Genomic DNA, 21,531 nt, shown 5'->3' with positions numbered 1-21,531 from the left:
GAATACAAGATCTGCAGAAGGAAAATCAAGTAAACTGTGGAAAGAAAAAACACAGAAACAGGCAATATTTGTAAGAACTTTCATTGCAAGCCCTCTGATTTATTTTTCCAGACTTTTATGATGCCTTGCAAGGTATGTGAGTTATGTGAATCTATCCTCTGTGGCATAATGTTGCATCTATACAACCTGGATTTTGGTTAATAAAATAAGACTCAAGGCAAGACAAGTGAAAACAAATTCAAACATCTGACAAGTGGACAAGCTGACAAATGTTTGACTTCACAAGTGTCACGTCTTGCTAACTGTCATTCCAAAACACATTTGATTCAGCAACTACAACTGACTTTCAGAATAGGCTACATTTACATCTGGAGATTCAAGGAAAGTTCATACAGGCTAGCAGACTCAGTATTTTAATCTAAAAAAGCATATATAAAACCCTTTTTCGCTAGTGTGCAAATTTGCAGTGAAGATAGTTTTTAAAAAAGTGCTGTATCAGTCTTAAACTCACCTGCAAAGTTCCTGCCATATCTGGAGTAGCTATTTCTTATAGTTGGACCAGCTCTAGTCATGGACTCAAATCTAATTCTAATGCTGCAAAAAGGAGATGACAATGTCTATTCTGAATACTTGCAGGAAGCATCCAGAAATAAAATTTAGAAATTTTCCATCTCGGTGAGTTACTCAGTATGTAGAGAATTGATGGGAGATATAAAAAGTAAACATATAAATAGAGCTAGATTCCTAACTCTGTAAAATTCTACCAAATATATAATGGAAAAGACTTAAAGAACCAAGACATACTGTCATGTAAAAACATATGGTGTGCATGATCATACAGTCCTTATACAGAGAAAAGTTTATTTTATTTGTATTTTTCCAGCATTTTTCTGGTAGAACACTGGCACAATTAAAGCCATTTGGTTGTGATGCTGGTACACACTTCGTGTAATCTTTTCACTAAATGCCTTCTCCTGTAGCTGAAGAGCTACCCCCAGCTTGAAATGAAAATTTAAAATAAAAGAATAAAATATTTTGAAATATTAAAGGAACAGCCACAGCTTAACAATTCCAAGGGGAAAATGAACATGTTAGAGTGAAAAATAATATAAAACCTGTGTATACAGCACAAAAACATACATAGACAAAACTTCATTCATCTATTTGACCAGTAATTTACTCCAGTTAATTTGCTCTTTTCCATCTATGTAGACTTCCTCTTCTTAGAAGTAAGACCTGAAATTATTTCGGTAAACAACCCAGCACACAAAGTCCATTACCAACTTCCTTATGATGGCCAGCTTCTCATATAACTGCTAACAAAAAAATACTAACAAATTGTGGGGAACTGTTGCTTGCTGGGAGACTAATGACAATTCAAGCTATTTTCCTTCTCTGAATTTCTCCAACTTGAGCCCTTTCCAATACAATTCTCTAACTCTGCCTATACCTGGCAAGTAAGTCAAAAGGGTAGAAACACGTGAAAATAAAAAATAGAAGTAAAGAGAAAACAGCAGCAAATGTATCAAGACATGAGTGATGCTTCTTTTTGTAGTGAAATCAGTTTTGAAATCAGTTCCCAACAAGGCTTACGTTCTTAAAATTAGCAAGGAAAGAGAGGAAGGGAAAGGCATTTTATCTTGATTAACCTTCTGACACTACCATAACTCAGCAGTAAAACTGAGATCTCTCCCTTTCTCTGTTGATTCTATGGGATATCACACCTGTGCATAAGGAACTAATAGGAAACATCAGGTGGCTCCATCAACTCAAAACCTAGTTGAGCAGTGTCTTCTCATGACAAAATCACAGTGTTTACTGCATCATCATTTGCAAAATAATGAGGGAAGTCAGAATCACAGATTGCCTTCAACTTTAGGAGGATGCAAACTACACCTCCAGAGAATGACCCAATTTACAGGCAAGGACTCTAGCCTTCACAGCGTGACAATAACAATAAATGTATTTAACATATTTGAAGGGATGATAATGAAGGTGGAGGGCAATGGTTATCATCAAAATGTGATTTTTGCAGATTCTACTATGCATTGGAGGACTTTAGCCTTGTGATCAGAGGACTTAAATGGGAAGGAAAAGAATGGAGTTTCAGATCCTCCTCCCTGGTCAAATGTTTTCTCTATTTACCTTTTAGATTAGAAGATAACTGGAAAAATATGTATTTCCAGTATGCACAATGGAATATAGTTTAGATGCAATTTCAACACACCTGTGCATGTGTGTCCAGATCTAGATATGTATCCATATGTATACACAGATATTTTCAGCTCAGAGACCTGGCCCAAGTCCTCATGGAGTGACTAGCTCTAAGCTTTAGATTACGCTGCAGAAGTGGTAGACTTCACCATTAGGTGTGACTATTTAGGCTTCTTTGGAATGTCTAATGGAGCTCAGGAGACCAGTGGCTGAGTTCCAACAGAGCCCAAAAGCAAGAGATGCTGCCCAGTACAAGTTCTGCTAAGTGAGTGGACAACTCAAATTTATCTATAGAGTATTTCTGAACAGTTGAAAGATACCTTGTTAGTATAGGCAATTTAAGATTAGCAGACCAGAAGGTAGGTGTCTCAGAGTGTTTTCAAGGATGCTAGGTTGGTTTTAGACATCCAAACAAAACTCAAGCTAGAGTTTTGGATCCCTTCCAAAAAACAATAGTATCAAGCACACCTACAAAATTTATTTTAGTTTTACAGGTCTTTCAGGCTACAGAAAATTCCCAACTCTATTTAAAGTACACAGCATCTCTGCCCAGGAATCTCAAAATATGTTATAACACATGTTTATTTAAGCTTCCCAGTTGTATTGTGAGACACTGAAGCCTTATTTCAGGCAGGCAGGGAAATAGTAAGAGATCTGGACGTACTTGCACAGCTGTGCTGAAATTGCATCTAAACTAGCAGGTAAACATTCTGAGCTCCTCATTCACTGATGCAGTTGTGCACCTTGGACATTTCCCAACAGCACGTAGAAGTAACCTGTCTCCTAGCACACAATCTGTGCCTCAGTTTCCATGGAAACTCAGTTTCCTCAGTTTTCAGAAGAAACCACAGCATAAAGGCTAGAATGAAGATATGATGTCTCTGATTGACATGCCTGAAGAAATCTAGACAATAAGGTGCAAATCCACACGTAACACACCTTTGTCTACACACAGCACAGGTAGCCAAAGGTATTGACTAGTACCTTCCCTTGAATGACCTTAACGTAAGAGTTTAATATTTAAAAGCAAAAACAAGTGACCACACATCAAAACAAATAAATATTAAGCAGGAATTTGGCAGTGAAAATATGAATGTCTCTCATTCACCAGTGAAATGTATTTTAGTTGACCTTGAGTGTTTGCTTTACTCAAATGGTTATGCTGTTGCCTTAGAATATGGGCAGTAATGGAAGAAAAGTTTATTAATAAGTGCACTGCGAGCATATACCACAGTGTTGACCACAAGGTACTGACACTGAGGCTTTCCAAAGAGAGATATTTCATTGTGGAAAAGAAGATTTGCAGGGCTATATGCATAAATCTTAAATTTTGGACAGGAGGACAAGTAGGATTCATGTCAAAGCATCACACAAACAAGTAGCCAACAGTTAAATGATTTGGGAATGCAGAAAGGGATCTTATCTAACCAAGAAACAGGATGTTTTGTTCCCGTTTCCAAAATTTTCTGCAGGGTGTGCATGCAAAGACTGTTAGTAGGTATTCTTTATTCATCATTTTCTCTCCTAACTTTAATTTTCCTTTACCTAAGAGATCCAAACTTGCTTACTCTCTTCAACTCAAATATACCAGCAAAAATGAGCAAGGTAAAACTGCAGATTTTCGTGCCATAGAAGATTAAGGATGGTCCACGATACCTAATGAGTAATGGGCTGCTCAGGTGGGCAGACGAAGGCCAAAGGGCTGCACAGGTGACAACTTCACACTGCACAAGAGTTGACGCTGCACCTTAGATTTAGTGTGCAGCACCGGATCAAATATTACATTAAGGTAAGTCATACTCCTGTGAGAAGCTGCTGGAAGCTTCCCCGGCTGGGAGCCGGACCTGGCTCTGGCCCAGGCCGAGCCCGTCAGCAACGGCGGGATCACCTCTGGGAGAGCGGATTTCAGAGGGGGAACCTGCAGCCAGGAGGGGATTGGGATGGGAGAGGAACCCCTCTGCGGATACCGAGGGCAGTGAGGAAGGAGGGCAGGAGGGGCTGCCCCCGCAGCCCGTGGGGAGACCAGGCGGCAGGCTGTGTGTCCCCAGCCCACGCCGGAGCAGGGGGTGGATGCCCCCCAAGATGGCCGCCGCTCCCTGGGGAAGCCCGCGCTGGGGCAGTCTGGGACTGAAGGACGTCAGCCCGCGGGAAGGACCCACGCCAGGGAAGTCTGTGAGGAACTACAGCCCGCGGGAAGGACCCACACCGGGGAAGTTCGTGCAGGACTGTCTCCCGTGGGAGGGACCCCACGGTGGAGCAGGGGAGGAGTGAGGAGTCCTCCCCTGAGGAGGAAGGAGCGGCAGAGACAAGGGGTGAGGAACCGGCCCCAACCCCCGTCCCCTGTTCCCCTGCGCCGCCGGGGGGAGGAGGTGGAGAGAGCCGGGAGTGGAGCTGAGGTGAGGCGGAAGGAGGGAGGGCTGGGGGGAAGGTGTTCTAAGGTGTGGGTTTACTTCTCAGTACCCTTGTTTTGATTTGATTGGTAGTAAATTAAGTTGACTTTGTTTCTTCCCCAAGTTGAGCCTGTCTTTAGCCCATGACTAAGTTGGTGAGTGATCCCTCCCTGTCCTTGTCTCGACCCACGAGCTTTTCTTTATATTTTCTCCTCATCCCACCAGGGCCGTGGGGGGAAGAGTGAGCGAGCGGCCTCGTGGTGCTTTTTTGCCAGCTGGGCTTAAACCATGACATGTATTTAGAATAGTTTTTGTTTAAATTATTTAGTTTCCATTTGAACTGAAAGTTTATGATCTATTAGCATGATCTTCATAGCTCCAGAAAGGTATTGTATTAATGAATTGGGTAGGAACTTTAAAACAGAGGATATTTCTACTGAAAATGAACAATTTAGGTGCGAGACTGCCTAACGGGTAGGCATACTATTTGTTGGTATCCTTGGAAAGGTTGCATACCTGAAAAATGTCCAAGAACCTTTGTGAGTTTTGCTTGTAGTTACTGCAGGATACATTTTCAATGAAACCTCCACCTGCCTTCCATTACGCACCTGGAAATGCAGGTTGAATGGTAGCACAGCTAGTCTGTACACTGCCTTTTAGCAAAATACACAGAGACAGAATATTAATTGCTCATAATACCAAAGAATTGTGGAATATCTCAAGTTGGAATGGACCCATAAGGATCTCTGAGTCCAACTCCCTGCCCCTTGCAGGACCTTATGCATACCCTATGCATATGGAAATTCCATAATATTGAAATAGTGTGTGTTCCGTAGGGTTAGGCCAGGCAAATATGCAATAGTAAACAACAGTAAACCAAAAAATAAACGTTCACTATTTGAACAACAGGCTCTACTGCAAGATGGTCTTTGACATCTCTGACTATAAGGCGCTTGCCTGTCTCCCTCCTTACTACACATACCACTCTCTTCCTTCACTGCACTTCACTATAAAATTCTCCATTTTCTTTTCATCCTAACTTCTTCTTCTATGGCTAACATTTTCTGGTAATAGCTATCCAGGAAAGCCCTCTGAGTTCAGATCAGGACTTTCCCTTTTCTCCTTCCCCAGCTAGGTACCTATTTCAATCACCATTTTTAAGCTTCTCTAAAGTATAAATTCATACACATGAAAAAATAAAAAGAGACTTTTTCCTTATGGTGGGACAAGTCATCTCTGTCCAGATTTTTGTTATAACCTTTTCTCATATAAACCAGAAATGAAATCACAAAGCTTTTCCATGTTACTCAAGCCCTTTGTGTGTAATGTACAGAACCATTAAGTAATTTTACCTTTAAGTAATAGCTATAGAGTTTTCTAGCACAAAGTACCATGAAAACACAAATAATTTGGACTGCAAGAGTTATTTCTCATTTAAAGGTGCTCTTGCAGCTCAAGGGAAGCCAACTTATTATTAGAAAAGTCATCGCTAATATTTGCTTATTATAACCTTGCCCAAAGATTGTTTGTCTAGCATGCCTAGAGAAAATCATGGCATCCCTGGGGTATGCTAGTCTCTGAACAATGACACTGCTGATGTCATTCACTGGCACCTTCCTTGTGGCATCACTGGAGGATGTATGATCCTCTTGCATCATACTCTTTTCAGGATTCAGGTCTTAATTAACACTTTGAGTCATATTAGCCCCAACGGTAAAATCCTCTGTGCAGTCATTAGTAACAGTTCCATTCAACTCCACTCCTGATTTCAGAGAAAATGTGACCCAGCAGGTTTAAGAAGACTTAAATTTCAGATAAATAATTCAGCTTCACTACATAAAGTTTACAAAATGTCAGCATAAAGATAGTCCTTGAAAAAAGAATTAAGAGAAATACATACGAAAGGTGAAGAAATTCTCTTAGTAGAAAGTAAAAGTTCGGATGCAGGTGATAGCATAAGAGAAACCAACATGAAGCGATCCAAAATTAATAACCATGTAGAATATGAGTCAGCAAAGAGATCTGACTGGGACTGAGATTAATAAAAGGGTATATTTCCCCTTAAGTAATGCTCCTTAGGCCTTTTCCTCTTTTGTTTTTTTTTAGTCAGACTAAGCCCCTGGATACATGAATATACATCAGAAATACATTTTTTAAAGAAACAACAGAATTCCCCAGAACAGCTAACCTTGATAATGGTTGAGAAAAATGTCTGAATCAGAAACTGGAAGCTAAGACAAACAATGAAAATAATATTAAATGGCTTAATCAACTTAATAATAATGAAAATAATATTAAAAAGCTTAAGTCAGTTTTACTTATGTGAGAGGTTATACTCATTTTTCAATGCATTGGCTTTGGCTGTGTCTGGCATTTGATACAAAAGGAAAAGTAAGTTTTCTCAGGAACCATCTATGACCAACCACTCCTAGAAAGCTGTTCTGAAGAAAGTGGTTTGTTTTTTTTTTTAAAAAATGTATGTAAATATTTTTTTTTAAAAAAGTCAAAAACCCAGACTAGGATATATAGAGAGAAATTAAATACCACTTGCTTAAAAAAAGCACAGTAGGTTACTAAATACATACATATTTTTATAGATATATATATCAAATTAGGATTTATATATATATATCTTTAGCACATAAAAAGTACAGAAAGTTCACAGAAAGTTTCAGCAAGGCAAACATCTGAAACCTGACAACCTCTGTAAGAGAGTTTTGTCCTTCTTGAACTGGAAGAATGTTTCAATAGGTCATTTCAATTACTTTGCTGCAAAAAGGATCTTACGTAGTTGTTGTAATCATGTAATTAATGTTTGTAAATTCTCAGGCAATTAAAAAAAAGTAATTTAAAAAAAAAATTAGAGATGTTCCAACACTGAAGAGAAGCATCATTGATCAGTATTTAAAGGATGGCAAATCAAATTCAGTTGTATGAAGTGTGTGTGGGGAGCTAAGTTATTTCCACCTGTTTGGGGATGAATTTCACTCTGCATGAAGTGGCAAGATTGATAAAGATGTCATGCAGAAGTCTTGCTGACGTGCATCCTGAAATGATGGTATGCAGCTAAAAATAATAAGCATTGTACATTCACTGCAGCACTGGCAGTAATGGCAATCCCAAGCTTTAAAGACATCATGAGTGACACCCCCAAAATAATAAAATTGGTTTTAAAGTCATAAATCTTTAGCCACTAATACATCTAGAGGACTTTTTATTTGCCTTCCAAATGCATTGACTTGATCATTTAAAATTAAAATTACCTGAGAAGTTCTGAAGACTACAAGACTTCTTTTGTTTTTTTTAAAAAAAAAGAAAGCAACTGGACTGAAGGAACATCCTTCCCCTATTTTAATCTTCTTTTACATCAGGGAACTGAATTGTATTACCCTTTTCAAAAAGTGACCATGGACTTGCCTAAAATGAGGTAGCCACCCTTCTTATTCCACATTCACAGAAAAACTGTTCTGAAATATTTTCTAAAATAAGCATGAAATAGTTAATTGATTTTCCTAAAGTTTTAAGATCAAACCACCACAGACACACACAAACCCTGACATTAATCTTGAGTCTCAAGAAAATACAAGATTTGGCTGTGATAATTTAAAAACATCAGACTAATATGGGTTGATGGGAAAACGGTGGAAAAACTGGTATGTTCACAAAGGTCTGCAAATGTCTTACAATATTTTGCAATAATAATACAAAGTCCCCAGAGTACTACATAAACACATGCCCACTGAGTTAAGACAGGAAAACAAAGAAAAAAATCATCTTTTTTACACTCATTTGACTGAAGCAGAGAACCTTTGGCCCAGATAACACTGATGTACGTTGCATGTTACAGAAGCTATGGGAACTGGAAGAGTGAACTCCTGCTAAGAACAGAAGACAGGAAAATGAGTACCTCCTGTGGTACCTATGCACAGACAATGGACTAAGCAAAATCTCATCGCCTACAAGAAGGCTAGTCCTCAGGATAGCATGCAGCAGCGGTTTCACTCTCAGACTGATTCTTCAGCTGCATGAAACTGTACTGATAAAAGGACTGCTTGGGTGGGACTTATCTCCACCAATTTTACACACCTACAGTATAGGCATTTACATCGAGGCTCCTCTGACAGAAAAAGAGAGAAGTACTTCTGGGCTGTAGTTCATCCCATTTTAAAGTCTGATTCAGAACATGTCAGGTCAATCCTGAGTGAGAAGTGCCTGTTTTATTCCACTGAACAAAAAAGGAGCTTAGGACAACCAGCTGAGTAGATGTCTACAGTTAGGTGAATTAATCCCTCTTTCTTCTCTGTTTCCCTTTAAATGACACGTCCAAACTCATCTGCAAGTCTATGTGGATATGTAATTGCTCAGGGAATCCCAGTCTGCTGTTCCATCCTTTAAACCCATTTCTAATAGCTCTACTCTGTAAAAAGCATGTTTATGAATTCATCCAGATCCCCCCGTGCATGTTTGGTCAGTATCTTCTGAAAAGCACTCTAAACTCTTACGCAAGTCAGAGTGCTGTGAGTAGGAATCATAAAAAGCAATTACCCAGGTTTGGTGTCTTACAGGATAGAAGAGAAAGGGATTGCTGGCAAAAGCACTTTAAAGAAATAGCTACTTCTTATTTAAAACGCAAAGAATCGTGAGGTTACAATGCAGCATGGTCTTCACACTAATAGTTCAGGATTAACTTCACTGATATGAAACATGACTGAAATACAGATTAAATTAGCAAGTCAGAAATAGAATAGGTATGGAAATTAATCTGATTCACACACAGCTGCATTTGTTGAAGGAGAATTAGTTGTTACCATCAAGAAAGACTGAGTAACTAAAAAGATGAAGAGACCAAATATCAACAGATGTAGTTAGCAGTAATACCGAAATGAACATCGTGACTTCAAAGATACCATTATTTTTAAATCACATTTTAAAAAAACCCTCTACTTCTTGTTTGCCTAAGATCATTACTGACTGTAGAGTACAGTGATCTTCAAGTCATAAACATTCATGTGCGTCACTTAGAGGAATATTTTCCAATCTATTTATAACTTGATTTGTTACTTGGCCATGGTTCCTAATCTGTCTGTCATTATTATAAGCATCTGTCCTATGCCAATGAACTAAAGAGTTCATTTTCTACCATGAAGTCACAAGCCATCTTTCTACATGTCATGTCCTGTACACATCAGGCTGACACTGCCCTTAAGTGTATAGGCAGCAACAATAACAATAAAAGCATGTTTCAATGATAAATAAAGATATTTTTTTAAATGCTAAAGAGAAAACCCAACCCATTAGTACTCACCACCAAGGCTTTAGACCTGTTACTCAGAAGTTTTTCAATGTCTCTGGCTGCAATTTCCACTAGCTGACGAGGGTTGTTGGCTTCTACAGTATACAAATCTCTGTTTTTCAAATAAATCTGCAAGAGGAAAAATATGGAAATAAAGCAAAATGGCAGCAGACATTCAAAATAAGCAAAGTGACTTGACAGAACAGGCATCAAGATGTCCTCTGTTCCTACTGGACAGCATCAGAAAGACTATTGCTAGGAAAATCCAAATGTGCCTTGTGAAAGAAATACTACACCTTTTTGTCTGAGAGGTAGGAGGTGCTACTAAAAATCATTTAATAAAGCTTCAAAACTGACTGTTTCTAGTGATGGACTATTCAACTGCTAAATGCTCAAGGAATCTGATTCCCATAGAGTGCTAAGAGAAAATTAAAATGGAGATCCTTTAAAATGACTGAAGTTGATAGTTATTGCTGAATTTAATTCTTCCTGAAATGCTGAACAACAAACATACCATTTGAAGTAAATCATTTAAGTTATGCTAATATAATCGGTTTAGTCCCTTATCTATTTATTCATATTATAGTGTTAGTATTCATGAGGAAAGAGGAGGAAGATGAAGAAAACAAATAAGAAAAGAGAAAAAAAAAAGGAAAAAAAGAAAAAGGGGAGGGAACGGAGAAAAAAACGAAGGGGGGGGGGAAGATGGGGGAGAGAGGGGAAAGGAACTATAATCTAATATAGTGTTTCTCCTCTATCATGAATAAAGGTTATCTCTGGTGAGGAGCCATTAACTGTTTCCAAAGCAGAACACATATATGAAGGAGATAATGTGATTTGTTAAACAAAGCCACTACAATGAAATGCATGCAACCACAACAAGTAAAGAAGAAAAAAGTAGCAAGAAATCCATTTGCCTATCTCTGTCCTACTACAGATGGATAAAGAAAAAATACATTATTTGGGGAAAAAAAAAAAAGAAAAAAAAGAAGTGGATGCCTTATGGCTAGATGGGCAAAAGGGGAAAACTAATTTATGCAACCAACAGATGGCCTGAGTTTACTCAAGTACTCTGCCTCTCCGCAAGGCTGCCTGGTGGGGGCTGTGCTGTCTCCCAGGGAGTAATTCCAGGCACAGGCAGGAATGGGTCCAGCGCTAATGCACTGGCTGCCATCCAGCACAAGAACCGAGAAACTGCAGACCAGATTGAGTCTCCCAGCCCCGCCAGGTTTCTCGGGTTAAAGCTATGGAGACCTTAAAGAAACTCACCAAAGTATGTCTCTGGTGCTTGTAGCTGATGGGTATTTATCACAAATAAATTTCTGACAGCTACAGTTATAGCTGCAAATTTTTATCAGGCATGTCTCATAAACTGTCATAGGCTTTCACCACTTTTGAATTTCACAACACTCATGTTGGGTTTTGGTTTTTTTCCTGCAGAAGAAGAGTCTTTCCTTTCCACTCGTAACTGAGTAATTGCAATATGCTTTAATTCTTCATATAGTAGTAATTATTTTGAAAAATCAGTGCATCATGAGCAGAAAACCACTACAAAAGAAGATAGTTTTTAATGAGCTCAGATTATAGTTTGGATATTTTTGAGATGCTTGATTTTCAAAATTGCCACACATAAAGTTTCTCTTAGGTATAACCCAAAATCTCTTCGGTTTTTTTCCTGAGAACAGATCTTAATAGTAGAAATGGCCTATAGGCCAAAAATTAGACCACAAAATTTGAAATAAAGACATTTTATCCTACAACTTAACACAACAGAATTTCTTACAGTTTTCTCTGAAACTCATTAAATATGCACAGTCAGCAGTGGGATTCGGAGTCAAATTGACTGTAGTGACCAGATGAGCCTTACAGTCCTACAGGCAAGGCAAGAGTAGAAATCAGTTTCATAGATCCAGATGGTGTGAATCAAGAATGGAAATTTCAGAGGAGCATCTAAATTGGAGTGACCATCAAATCTGGCAAAACTCAGGTTTTCCCATCAGCAGCAATTATTCACCCCAGTCACGTAAGGAACAGACACTGGAAGATGGGTGTTACCAGGTGTTTGTGTTTTATTCTTTGAAGAGAAATGTAGTGCCAAATCCTTTAAACTTCATTCAGGACTGTGTGAAGCACACCTGCATCAAAAGTAACTAAATTTATAGAAGAATTGTCACAAGATTTTACAAATAGGCTAGAAAAATGTAAAATAACTTTCACGGAAGTTTTTAAATAATAGTTTTTTAAAAATTTAAAGCATTCATTCATTTTACTTGTGAAAAAGTTTGGTTTGCTTTGTTCAATTTTTTCCTGGTTTCTCTTTTTTTCAGATTTGTTCATGCAATTGCTTTTCATCTGCTACTCAACGATGAAAGCAATAAAACAATTGAAATATAATCCCTTTTCATTCGGGAGTTTCAATTAGGCAAAAACATCTTAAAATTTGGAAAAAGCAGTAGTTCACTGCAAAAATGCCATTTCATTTTAATTAAATTTTTCACTCAGTATTATAAGCAAACATTAAGAAGGCCACAAGCAAAGAATATACACAGTAGGGGCACAGGCAAGTATGTGCTCAAGTAATGCAGGTTTGGAGCAGATGGATGATAGGGATGCTTGGAGACTGCGCTGACCAGCTATGTAAGGGCAAGTGCTGTAGTGCTAATTCTTTGACATCTTTAAGCACTTAGTGAAATATGGTTTCTAACAGGCTTTGATCTAACAGCCTCAGCACAAGTTAAGGTGATAGCTCACTGAATCCACACAACCGTGATTTTGCACCCCACCAACCAGAAACACAATAGGAGTAATTTATTGGACTTAATCTTTCAATATAGAGCAAAGTTAGAGTAAGCCATACTAGTAAGGGATTGAGAACCTGGATGGAAGATCTGCACTTTCATCCCTGTATGTAATCTGTTCATATTATAGCAAATGTATGATCTTATAAAACCCAATGTGAAAGCACTCAATTTTTTCACAAACCCCATTTCTATAGGGAAGTTGTTCCCATACCTCCAAGCTTGAATGGTTTGAAAGCTGCAGACTGTCAAAGTGTGGTATAGTGGGTACATTTTTAGGCAAAAAATAAACATTTTTCTTCTCCAGCACCAGCTATCAGAATAGTTCAAAAGCCTGAATCATACTTCAACTTAAAACCTTTACAACAGGCATTGTGGGTCCTACCACTGAGAAAGCCTGACTCCGAGGCTGGCTTCACAAGCTGTTATTTATCAGTGATTAAAAAAAAGTAAGGAAAAAAATTCAGAACAACAACCCCCCAAAAAACCTTTGAGTCTTGCACAAGATCCCACATAGAGTCGAGTCAGTGACTCTCTCCTCCTCTTCGCTTTATCCCATGGCAGGGCTTGGAGCACCTATCTATCTCCCCTGCTTCTACTGCCAGTGGAAGATTTATCCCACAAGTTCCTAAACAAAAGGCATCCTAAACAAAATAACTCAGAACTTCACACACTTCTTTATTTTCCTGAAGTGTGAGACCTACCACAACTACCAAGGAACAGTGTAAGAAATATTCACTAATTATTTAAGAGGTGCGTACATAATTTATTTCTTGCTTGCTCCCCTTTTCTTTAATTCAGCTGTAGTACTGCAGCAGTTCAGCACAACACATGGGGAAAATTATATGCACTTCTGTGTTTGGCAACCTGTGACAAACTTTTCCTTCTCCAAGCCTCCCACCTAGCAGTCAAACACAATTAGCTAAAACGCATCTCAAATAGCCATAAAGAGTGTTATCAGCAAAGGTGTGCTCATTCGTCTTTCAAAATGCAATTTGGCAGGCTTCGTGGCTTGTTAAGAAGAGCTAATTTAAATACATTAAATTGCTTTGACCAAATGAATGCAAGTTTCTGTTGGCTTTTACGTCTGAAATCGTTTTCAGTACTTTAATCACTAATGTTTTGCTAAAAGCTCTCCAAATTGTCAGTAAAACCCTACCACTTCTCACAGAATAAAGCCTCATTGCATGACTAAGTAAAATCTGTAAGGTCATAGCACAAAAAATACTTCAATTTTTCCCTGAACTCAATAGCCATGAACTTCTTTATTCAGGCAAAAATGTACTAAAATTGCTTTCTAAATACTGAATACTTATTCTGGTATAATGAACTGCAAGGTTTTAGGGGTGAGAATATGATAGGGAGAGTCACATTAGGATGAAACAAGACAAGAAGGACAATAGTTAAATGTGGTAAAGATTAGAAAAACTGCCAGCTCCTCAGCAGAACATGCCCTTCTCCACTCAGTCTTCAAGGACATGTTTATAAATCTCTCACAAAGAGACATTCTCCTTGCTTTCTATAAGACTCGCAAGGGAAAGTCAAACATTTCTGTACAAATTGAGAGAGAATGAAAGATGCACCTTCATTGCATGGCTCTTGATGCATTGTGGCAGGTATTGGGACCCTCTGTAACATTGACATTTTATTTAAATGGCCCCCATGCTTTATTAAATTCAGAAAGAGTTCCTGAGAGCAATAAATTATCTGTGCTTTGGATCTTCTAAACTACAATAGAATTCCTTTGCCTGTTTTTTGTTTGTTTGTTTTGAAACTGTCACTCTCCCAGTTTAAGAAACAATGGAGCCTTTTCTTCAGGCAGTGGTAACTTGGTCGAGGGCCCAAACATGGGACATGAACATGCCAATCTCAGTTCCATCACTTAATACTACTTTCATAGACACAGAAGTCACATGAAAAAAGATCTTCAGAAGTTCAAACCCAGAATTTCAAATGTTAACCAAAACCACTGTATTTTTTCCTACCTTGAAATATGCTTTGGAATAGAGAAACAAAATAACTCAACAATTCCAGTAATACCTGTCTATACAAGGTAAATCTATTGCCATTTTTCTTACTTCAGTGCTACTTTCAAGACCACTTAGCCCAGGTAGGCTGATGGGACACTTCTGTCAATGCTTTATAATCAGTCTAGACCAGCTGGAGATTATCATGATGGTAAAACTTCTGAAAGATACTACTGAGCTTGGGACCCCAAATCAATCAAAACTTAGTGGTAGGTCTTTCTCCATCTCTTCTGAAAGTGACTACACCAAAATACTGAGTGCTTGTGAAATCTTGAGCTAGATTTTACAAGCTTATATACTAAAGCAATTAACTTATTAAAATCCCCCAGGACAGAGCAAAACTTAAAGAAAGGTTTTGTAAACTATTCTCTTCCTGCCCACTCTCTGCTTTTGGAGAAGGCCTCCCATGGCCAGTTCCCCCTGGTGCTTCCAAAAAGTCTCTTGCTTTCTACCCCCGTGGGGCACTAATAGGCCTCAATGACCATGACCTGCCTCGCTGGGAACATCTGCCTGCACCCCAGTCCACAGGCTCCATTTCAGCCCAGTCCTTGTCTACGGGACAGGTATGCCTGCCTCCAGCGCTACCCCTTCAATGAACCTTGACCCTATGCCATAGTTAGCCCATCTCCTAGATGGACCCCTCAGATGTATGTTAGAGCTTTTCTCCAGTCCTGTCTCTTGGATGGGTGTTGGACCCACACTGCAACCTTGTCTCCAACCTGTCCCTGGCTCCATATCTCCTCTTACTCCTGACCGGAGGCCCTAGGTGAAACCTAGACTTGGTTCATTGCTTGTCATCTCTGAGACTGCTGACAGACCCCATTACCAGCATCCAGCTCCCTTAAAACTGTGCAGTCAGAGTTTAAAACTCCCCTCTATCCCTGACTCACGTTGAAGCTACACAAAGGAAATGATATCATCTTGGCATTAACTGCCCAGAACTAGAAGAATTGGGGAATGTTTTTCTCAGGTGCTTGCATGACCTAATCTGACGCCACGTTCAGAGCCAGCACTTCTGCAACAGACACCTCATGCACCAGCAACTCCAGATTACTTATTAGCTGCAGCACAATATGTCACGAATGCAGAGAAGTAGCTTAGGTACAGAGCTGCCCTCAAAGTAAAAGAGCATTCAGAGCCTTGATTGCTGGGGAGCAAGATGCAGAAATACCCCAGTGTGTGCAGGACGCTGCTGGGGTCCAGCCCAGCCAGCAGGTTCAGGATAGCTTCTGAAGTCCCATCTGGGGTGTACAGCTTTGGGTGCAACTCGACAGCAAAGCTGGTTCTCTTCAATGTGTAATTCTCTGCTAAAACCAGTAAGAATTGAAGAATGATGCTTGCTCTTTGCTGACAGCTGGGGATTTATGTAGCTTTGAGATTTCTAAACCTAAGGCTGAGCAAGCATCGAAGTCATCTTTACAGGTACTGAAAGGAACAGGCACTTCCAGAGGTGTATTCATCCTGATACAGAGTATTTCTATCTGCTCCTTATCCAGGCAAAAGAGTTACCTTACAATTCTTGATTGAAGTAAAAACCTCGCCTAATAAACTGTATCAGAATATTAAATAAAAAATTAGCTAATGGGATAACTTAAGAATTTTTCTAATTCATACATCTACTTCAACGTGGCCCAGGATATTGGTCAGCTCTCTGTTCTCCCTCTCCCCATCCAAAAAAAATCATACAGACTGACCTCCCCTCAGATTTCATATTTCATCCTGGGGAGAAAGGAATCATCTAGTTTGAAAAAAAAAAGGACATTTCCTACTGAAATTTTGAGCAATGTTAAAATTTTCAAAACAAATACTTTGATGAAATCATATTGTTTTATCAAAATGTTTTACAGAATTACAAACAGTTTCAGTTTTAATAACTTTTTTTAGCTAACAAAGTATCAACTAGTAACACCCACATGTTCACTAATTTTATTTTTTGCCTTTGTGAGTGCCATGAAGTTACATATCATGATCTCATTTATGTGAGAAAAGCGGAGATGGGGGACCATTTGACAGACATCCAAACAGATGAAGAGATCTTGGGAGGAGGAAAAGTCGGAAAACAGAAATAACTACTCCAATTCATGTGAGTGATTATTATTGCTAACTTTATATTACACACACAACTAACTTTATTACACACACAACTAACTTTTTACTGCACGCAGCTATTATTGCTAACTTTTTATTACACACACAACTTTTTTATTATCACAAACAACTATATAATTTGGCCAGAGGCAGCAAATTCTATCTTCTTACTACCATATCTTATTTCCAAAGTTATACTAATACTTTCTATTTCTAATACATGCCAGAGAATTTTTTCTTTCTCACAAGGCATTTCTTTTCTTTGAATCACAAGTGATCCATTGTGGAACACATTGAAAAATGTTCCTTCCCAAGGAGCATTCTGTACGTTCAAAGGAATCAGTCTGAGTATTTTAAATATGTCTTACTCTCTGCTATATATAATGTATAAACAAGATTACAGCTGTTCCCTAGCAACTCACAGATGCCTTCATTCTTGAAATTCATGGCAACAACACAAAGGAAAAAAACACCCCAACAGTTTACTGTAGCTGTTGCTTTTCAGAATCACTTGCCTGATCACTTACTGCTGTAAAGGTCTAGGATGACAAGTGACAGGGCAGCTGACAGGTTGAAAACCATGACATTTCATAGTAGTGATGTGCACATTAGGAAAAATTTACCAGAGCTAGTTCATTCTTAAGTAATTCAGGCTGAATTCTGCAAGATGCTGGAAACACTTATGCTTCAGTTAACATCAGAGAGAGTATAAGTAGTGCCAGAATCAATTGGCTCACTCAGGTGCCTACTTAAAGGAAAGCAGATAATCAGGTATACTTTGTAGGATGGAATTATCAGACACTTTTGACTGTTGATAATTAATAAAGTAGTCTAGAGGACTTTAAAATTAAGAAGTAATTTTTGTAATTAACATTTTGTATTCAAACCTTCATAAAATGAGAGTTCAGCTTTGTACCTCTTCTATTGTACAAACATCAAAAACAGATCTATAAACCCCCTTTTGTTAAGAAAAATGCATTTGATTTTGTTCCATAGCGATAGCAATACAGCATTAAATAACAAGACTACATCATTTATTGGTTTCACAGCAGTTTTCGCTCAGGCTTTCAGCTGACTTGATGAGAACTCAAAAATCCCAACTCATGGTAAGTACAACATGTACAAGAAGTGAATCTTTCCTGTAACAGAAGAAGAACAATAGGAAGAAAGTGTTTCACGTTTCTTCTGCATTTCCGCATATTTTGAGGTGGGCACTTATGTAAATTTTTCAAACTCACTTATTCGTAGGAAATTGTGTCCTGCCTCAGCTGCTCTTAATGCAATTTAACACCTATTGACTCTCTCCCCAAAGGTAATTTTTAAGTTGCAGGCAACTAGCAGAGTTTTTTTTGTGTTTTACTAGCCACGGGAGTTGGAACCTGATTAGCTATAACGTTAGGGTGTTTGTTAGTATTCATGTGTGGGGTTTTTTAAGGCAAATCTTTAATTTGCTCTCAGCTTCTACAAAAACCACCTGAACATAAGCACCAATAGGACAGATTTTATTAGTTTTAAAGCCAATGGAAAGTTATAAATGAACCAAGAACAGTGCTTTGCTCAAAGATTATCCAGATCATCAAATAGTAATTAAAACTATGGTAATATTAAGCCATCCCTCCCCTTGAGCCTGAGCAAGCTTTGTTAATGCAGCCACCTATTCTTAGCAACTTACAGCTGATTTCGCTTGCTGGAGGAAGGAACTCTTCAAAATGCCAGTTTATTGCTAAGGGAGCAGAGGGAGAGTAGCATCTGCAAATAATAAATGAGGCTTCCCTGTGTTTTGACAATCTCTTAATTTCCATTTGGATTACAAAAAGAACTTGCAGATGTGTCTTCAAATTTCCTAGCCTGCATTTTTAAAAGTGATTTAATTTTCCTGACATCTTGACATTAGTTAGCACTGTGTAAACTCAACAGAACTTAGTTTGGAGGATTCTATTCTTAATGCCTGCAGCTTTGGTATTTGGTTGCACATAGAACATAGAAATGGCATACTCCAAATGGGAGATACCTTTATAAATACTGTGTTCTAAAAAAACATGTTACTGTATTTGGGAATCTCTAACCAGTCTAACCCATCTCATACATTATTTTAATTCTGGTAAATGGAGTTCAACTTCTCAATAAATACCTGAAATGCCCATGTTCCACTGTACCAACCCCTTCATAATTCCATTCTAAAAGTAATCCTGACCTCACTTCCCTTCACCACACCCCACTCAGACAGCAAACTGGTGTCCTTGCCTTAGGGATGAGGCAAAAGACACAACTGTAAATAGTGTACAATAGACAATTTATGCTTAGAAAGAATTCAAGCATTTCAGAGCACCAGCCTCATCACAGCGCACTCAGTCAAACTTTCTGATAAACTGCCTATTTTATTACACATTACTGAGGGCATTTAAAAAAATTAGAGTTGCTTCATTGCTTTCAGATTTTTCTCCTTCTCCTTAGAAAAACAATGTAACAAAACTGCACTTCTGTGGAAAACTTCAGTTGTAGACCTACCAGAGCCTCTCATAAAAATGGCCTGAACTCAGGGAAGTTGCAGCAAATATAAAACCATGAGGATTAAGAATTGCTTTAACAACTTCAAAACACTTGTTCTGTTTAAATTTTCATTTCAAGATGACACTAAAATTTAGTTGTATTTGTTTTATATGGGTAAAAAGTCTTCTGTATTTTATTTTATGTTTAAAAATGTGGTTTAGTCTTTTGTTCCATTGAGAACAACAAAAAGAGACAAAAGGAGAAAAGAAAGGATACAATACTGTTCTGACTTTTAAGATCAGCCACAGTGAACCTCACTGGTGGCACAATTTATTGAATGAATATGAAAGTTTCCTTAATTCCCATATTTGAGTCATTGAAGCACTTGCTTTCCTTTCTTAGAGCACTGGAGAGTACACCCAGGGCACACAGTGAACCACTTCACAGTTATGCAAGTTGTGCCTACAAGTGTTGTGGTATTAGTTACATTTTCCATTTTCAGGGGTGAAGAAGGATGGAGACCACACATTAATATATTAGTATTTTATAGCTCAGAAGTCAAAAGTGTCTTAAAATTCAAGGTCAAAATACTGACAAACTCATCAGAATCCATAGCAATCACAACATTCAAATGAAATTCAGACTGTCAAATCAAATTCAGACTTTCAAGGTCCATAGACAAGACCACTAGAGAAACGTAAGCCAGATGTATTTATTTGCATTGTTATTCTTAAAATCAAACCATCTTAAAAAAAAAAAGTTCTCGCATTTCTTCTTTATATTTTTCTTAATTATAAAACTCTCCATTACTTAAACCTTAACAAGGGTGAATGTAGTATATTCTGGAATGTAGCCATATATCCCCTAGGACCATCTGGTAGTTCATCAGAGAATAGCATGAGGTACAAAACTCTTTGCCTTTGGCTAAAGCATATTTAAACTGAATCCAACCTGATAAATATAGTATTAAAAAAAAAAGTAAACCTGGTAAAAATAAATAGAAATTTCAATTCGATGGACCAGCTTAATTTTTTTAATAAATAATCGCAAATTTATATAAAGCCTTTGCTAATTCATCCCATTAACTTTATGACTTTAAAGAAAGAGCCACATAAATATCATGCCAATCACAGAGATAAGATAGAACAGAAACGGTTACTGCTAACTTGTCTGTCAAACCACCTTTTGAAGCAGGAATTTCAGACCACCTATGACCGCAGGGAAGACTCATCCAGATACAAATTTTACATTAAGTTCAAGTAAACTGTTAAAGCTTCCCCTTGCACAGACCTCTACACAGTTAATGAAGAAAACAAGGCAAGCTATATATGACAGCTTCTATAGGTAGTAAGTTAGTGGCATGCCTCTATCTGTAGAGCCTCCAGAACATAACAGTAACTTAGCTAAAATCTGTAATGAGTCCAACAGAAAATTACACCTAGGTTATAATTCCTTCTGGCAGAAGGAAGCCTTCCTGAATATCCCTGCTCCAGGACAGTTCAAATCACAGACCAGTCTCTCTTACAAGTCACTCATCTCAGTTAAGCTCTAGAGACTGATCCAAGACCTGAAAAGCTAAAAGCATGGACTGGGAATCTGCTGCCAATCTGAGTGCTTCAGCAGACTCGCACCATCTGTGCATTAGGCACACAGACCTCACACTGAGCAATGGATGAAATGTGCTCATGCAGAACCTCGGCTGGGTGTTCGGCAAGGAAGAGCTAATTATTATAAAACAGCATTCAAGAGATAAAATAAATAAAAAAAATTCTAACAGTTGCTGGTGGACTCATTCTGTGAATGGAACTCATTGCCACATACCAAATACCCATATGTAGCTCTCTAATTTTGGAGGAAGAAACGGTATTTCTATCTCAGTTTGAATATCATTTAAAGGCCAAGTCAGTCTGTATGGGTTCACTGCAGCTCCTGGGACTGTAATAACAGTATGCCTTACGAACATCATGCATGGATCAGTTTTGCAGTGATGTATCAAAAAGGAAACAGATTCAGACTAGATTTCCTTGGAACTGCCTTTCTATCTGCTGTTTCGTTCACTTATGCCATTGCTTAAAAAGGTTACACTGTACAAGATGGGCATTTTTTTGCCATAACAGCCGTAGTGAAGCTCCAGTGTGTTTGTCACGTCAAAGCTCTTAACACAGACCTACATTTTTAATACAGTGTTTATGTAAAAGAGGATTCTCTTCAATCAGTTTGGAACAGACAAG

General features: G+C 38.3%; 1 protein-coding gene across 13 annotated transcripts in view; it reads right to left on the bottom strand.

Moving 5' to 3' along the window:
• Positions 1–21,531, bottom strand: part of CACNA2D1 (calcium voltage-gated channel auxiliary subunit alpha2delta 1) — a 427,231-nt gene that overhangs the window by 343,155 nt on the left and 62,545 nt on the right. For all 13 annotated transcript variants that reach the window (XM_049813813.1, XM_049813814.1, XM_049813826.1 and 10 more), the window contains exon 3: positions 9,910–10,026. In XM_049813813.1, the coding sequence (XP_049669770.1) occupies positions 9,910–10,026 (117 nt within the window). The remainder of the gene's footprint in view (positions 1–9,909; positions 10,027–21,531) is intronic.

This window comes from Accipiter gentilis, chromosome 11 (genome assembly GCF_929443795.1).
Source record: "Accipiter gentilis chromosome 11, bAccGen1.1, whole genome shotgun sequence".
Classification (NCBI taxonomy): Eukaryota; Metazoa; Chordata; class Aves; order Accipitriformes; family Accipitridae; genus Astur; species Astur gentilis.
The sequence above is the reverse complement of the archived record's forward strand: the minus strand, read 5'-3'. Positions and strand labels throughout refer to the sequence as shown.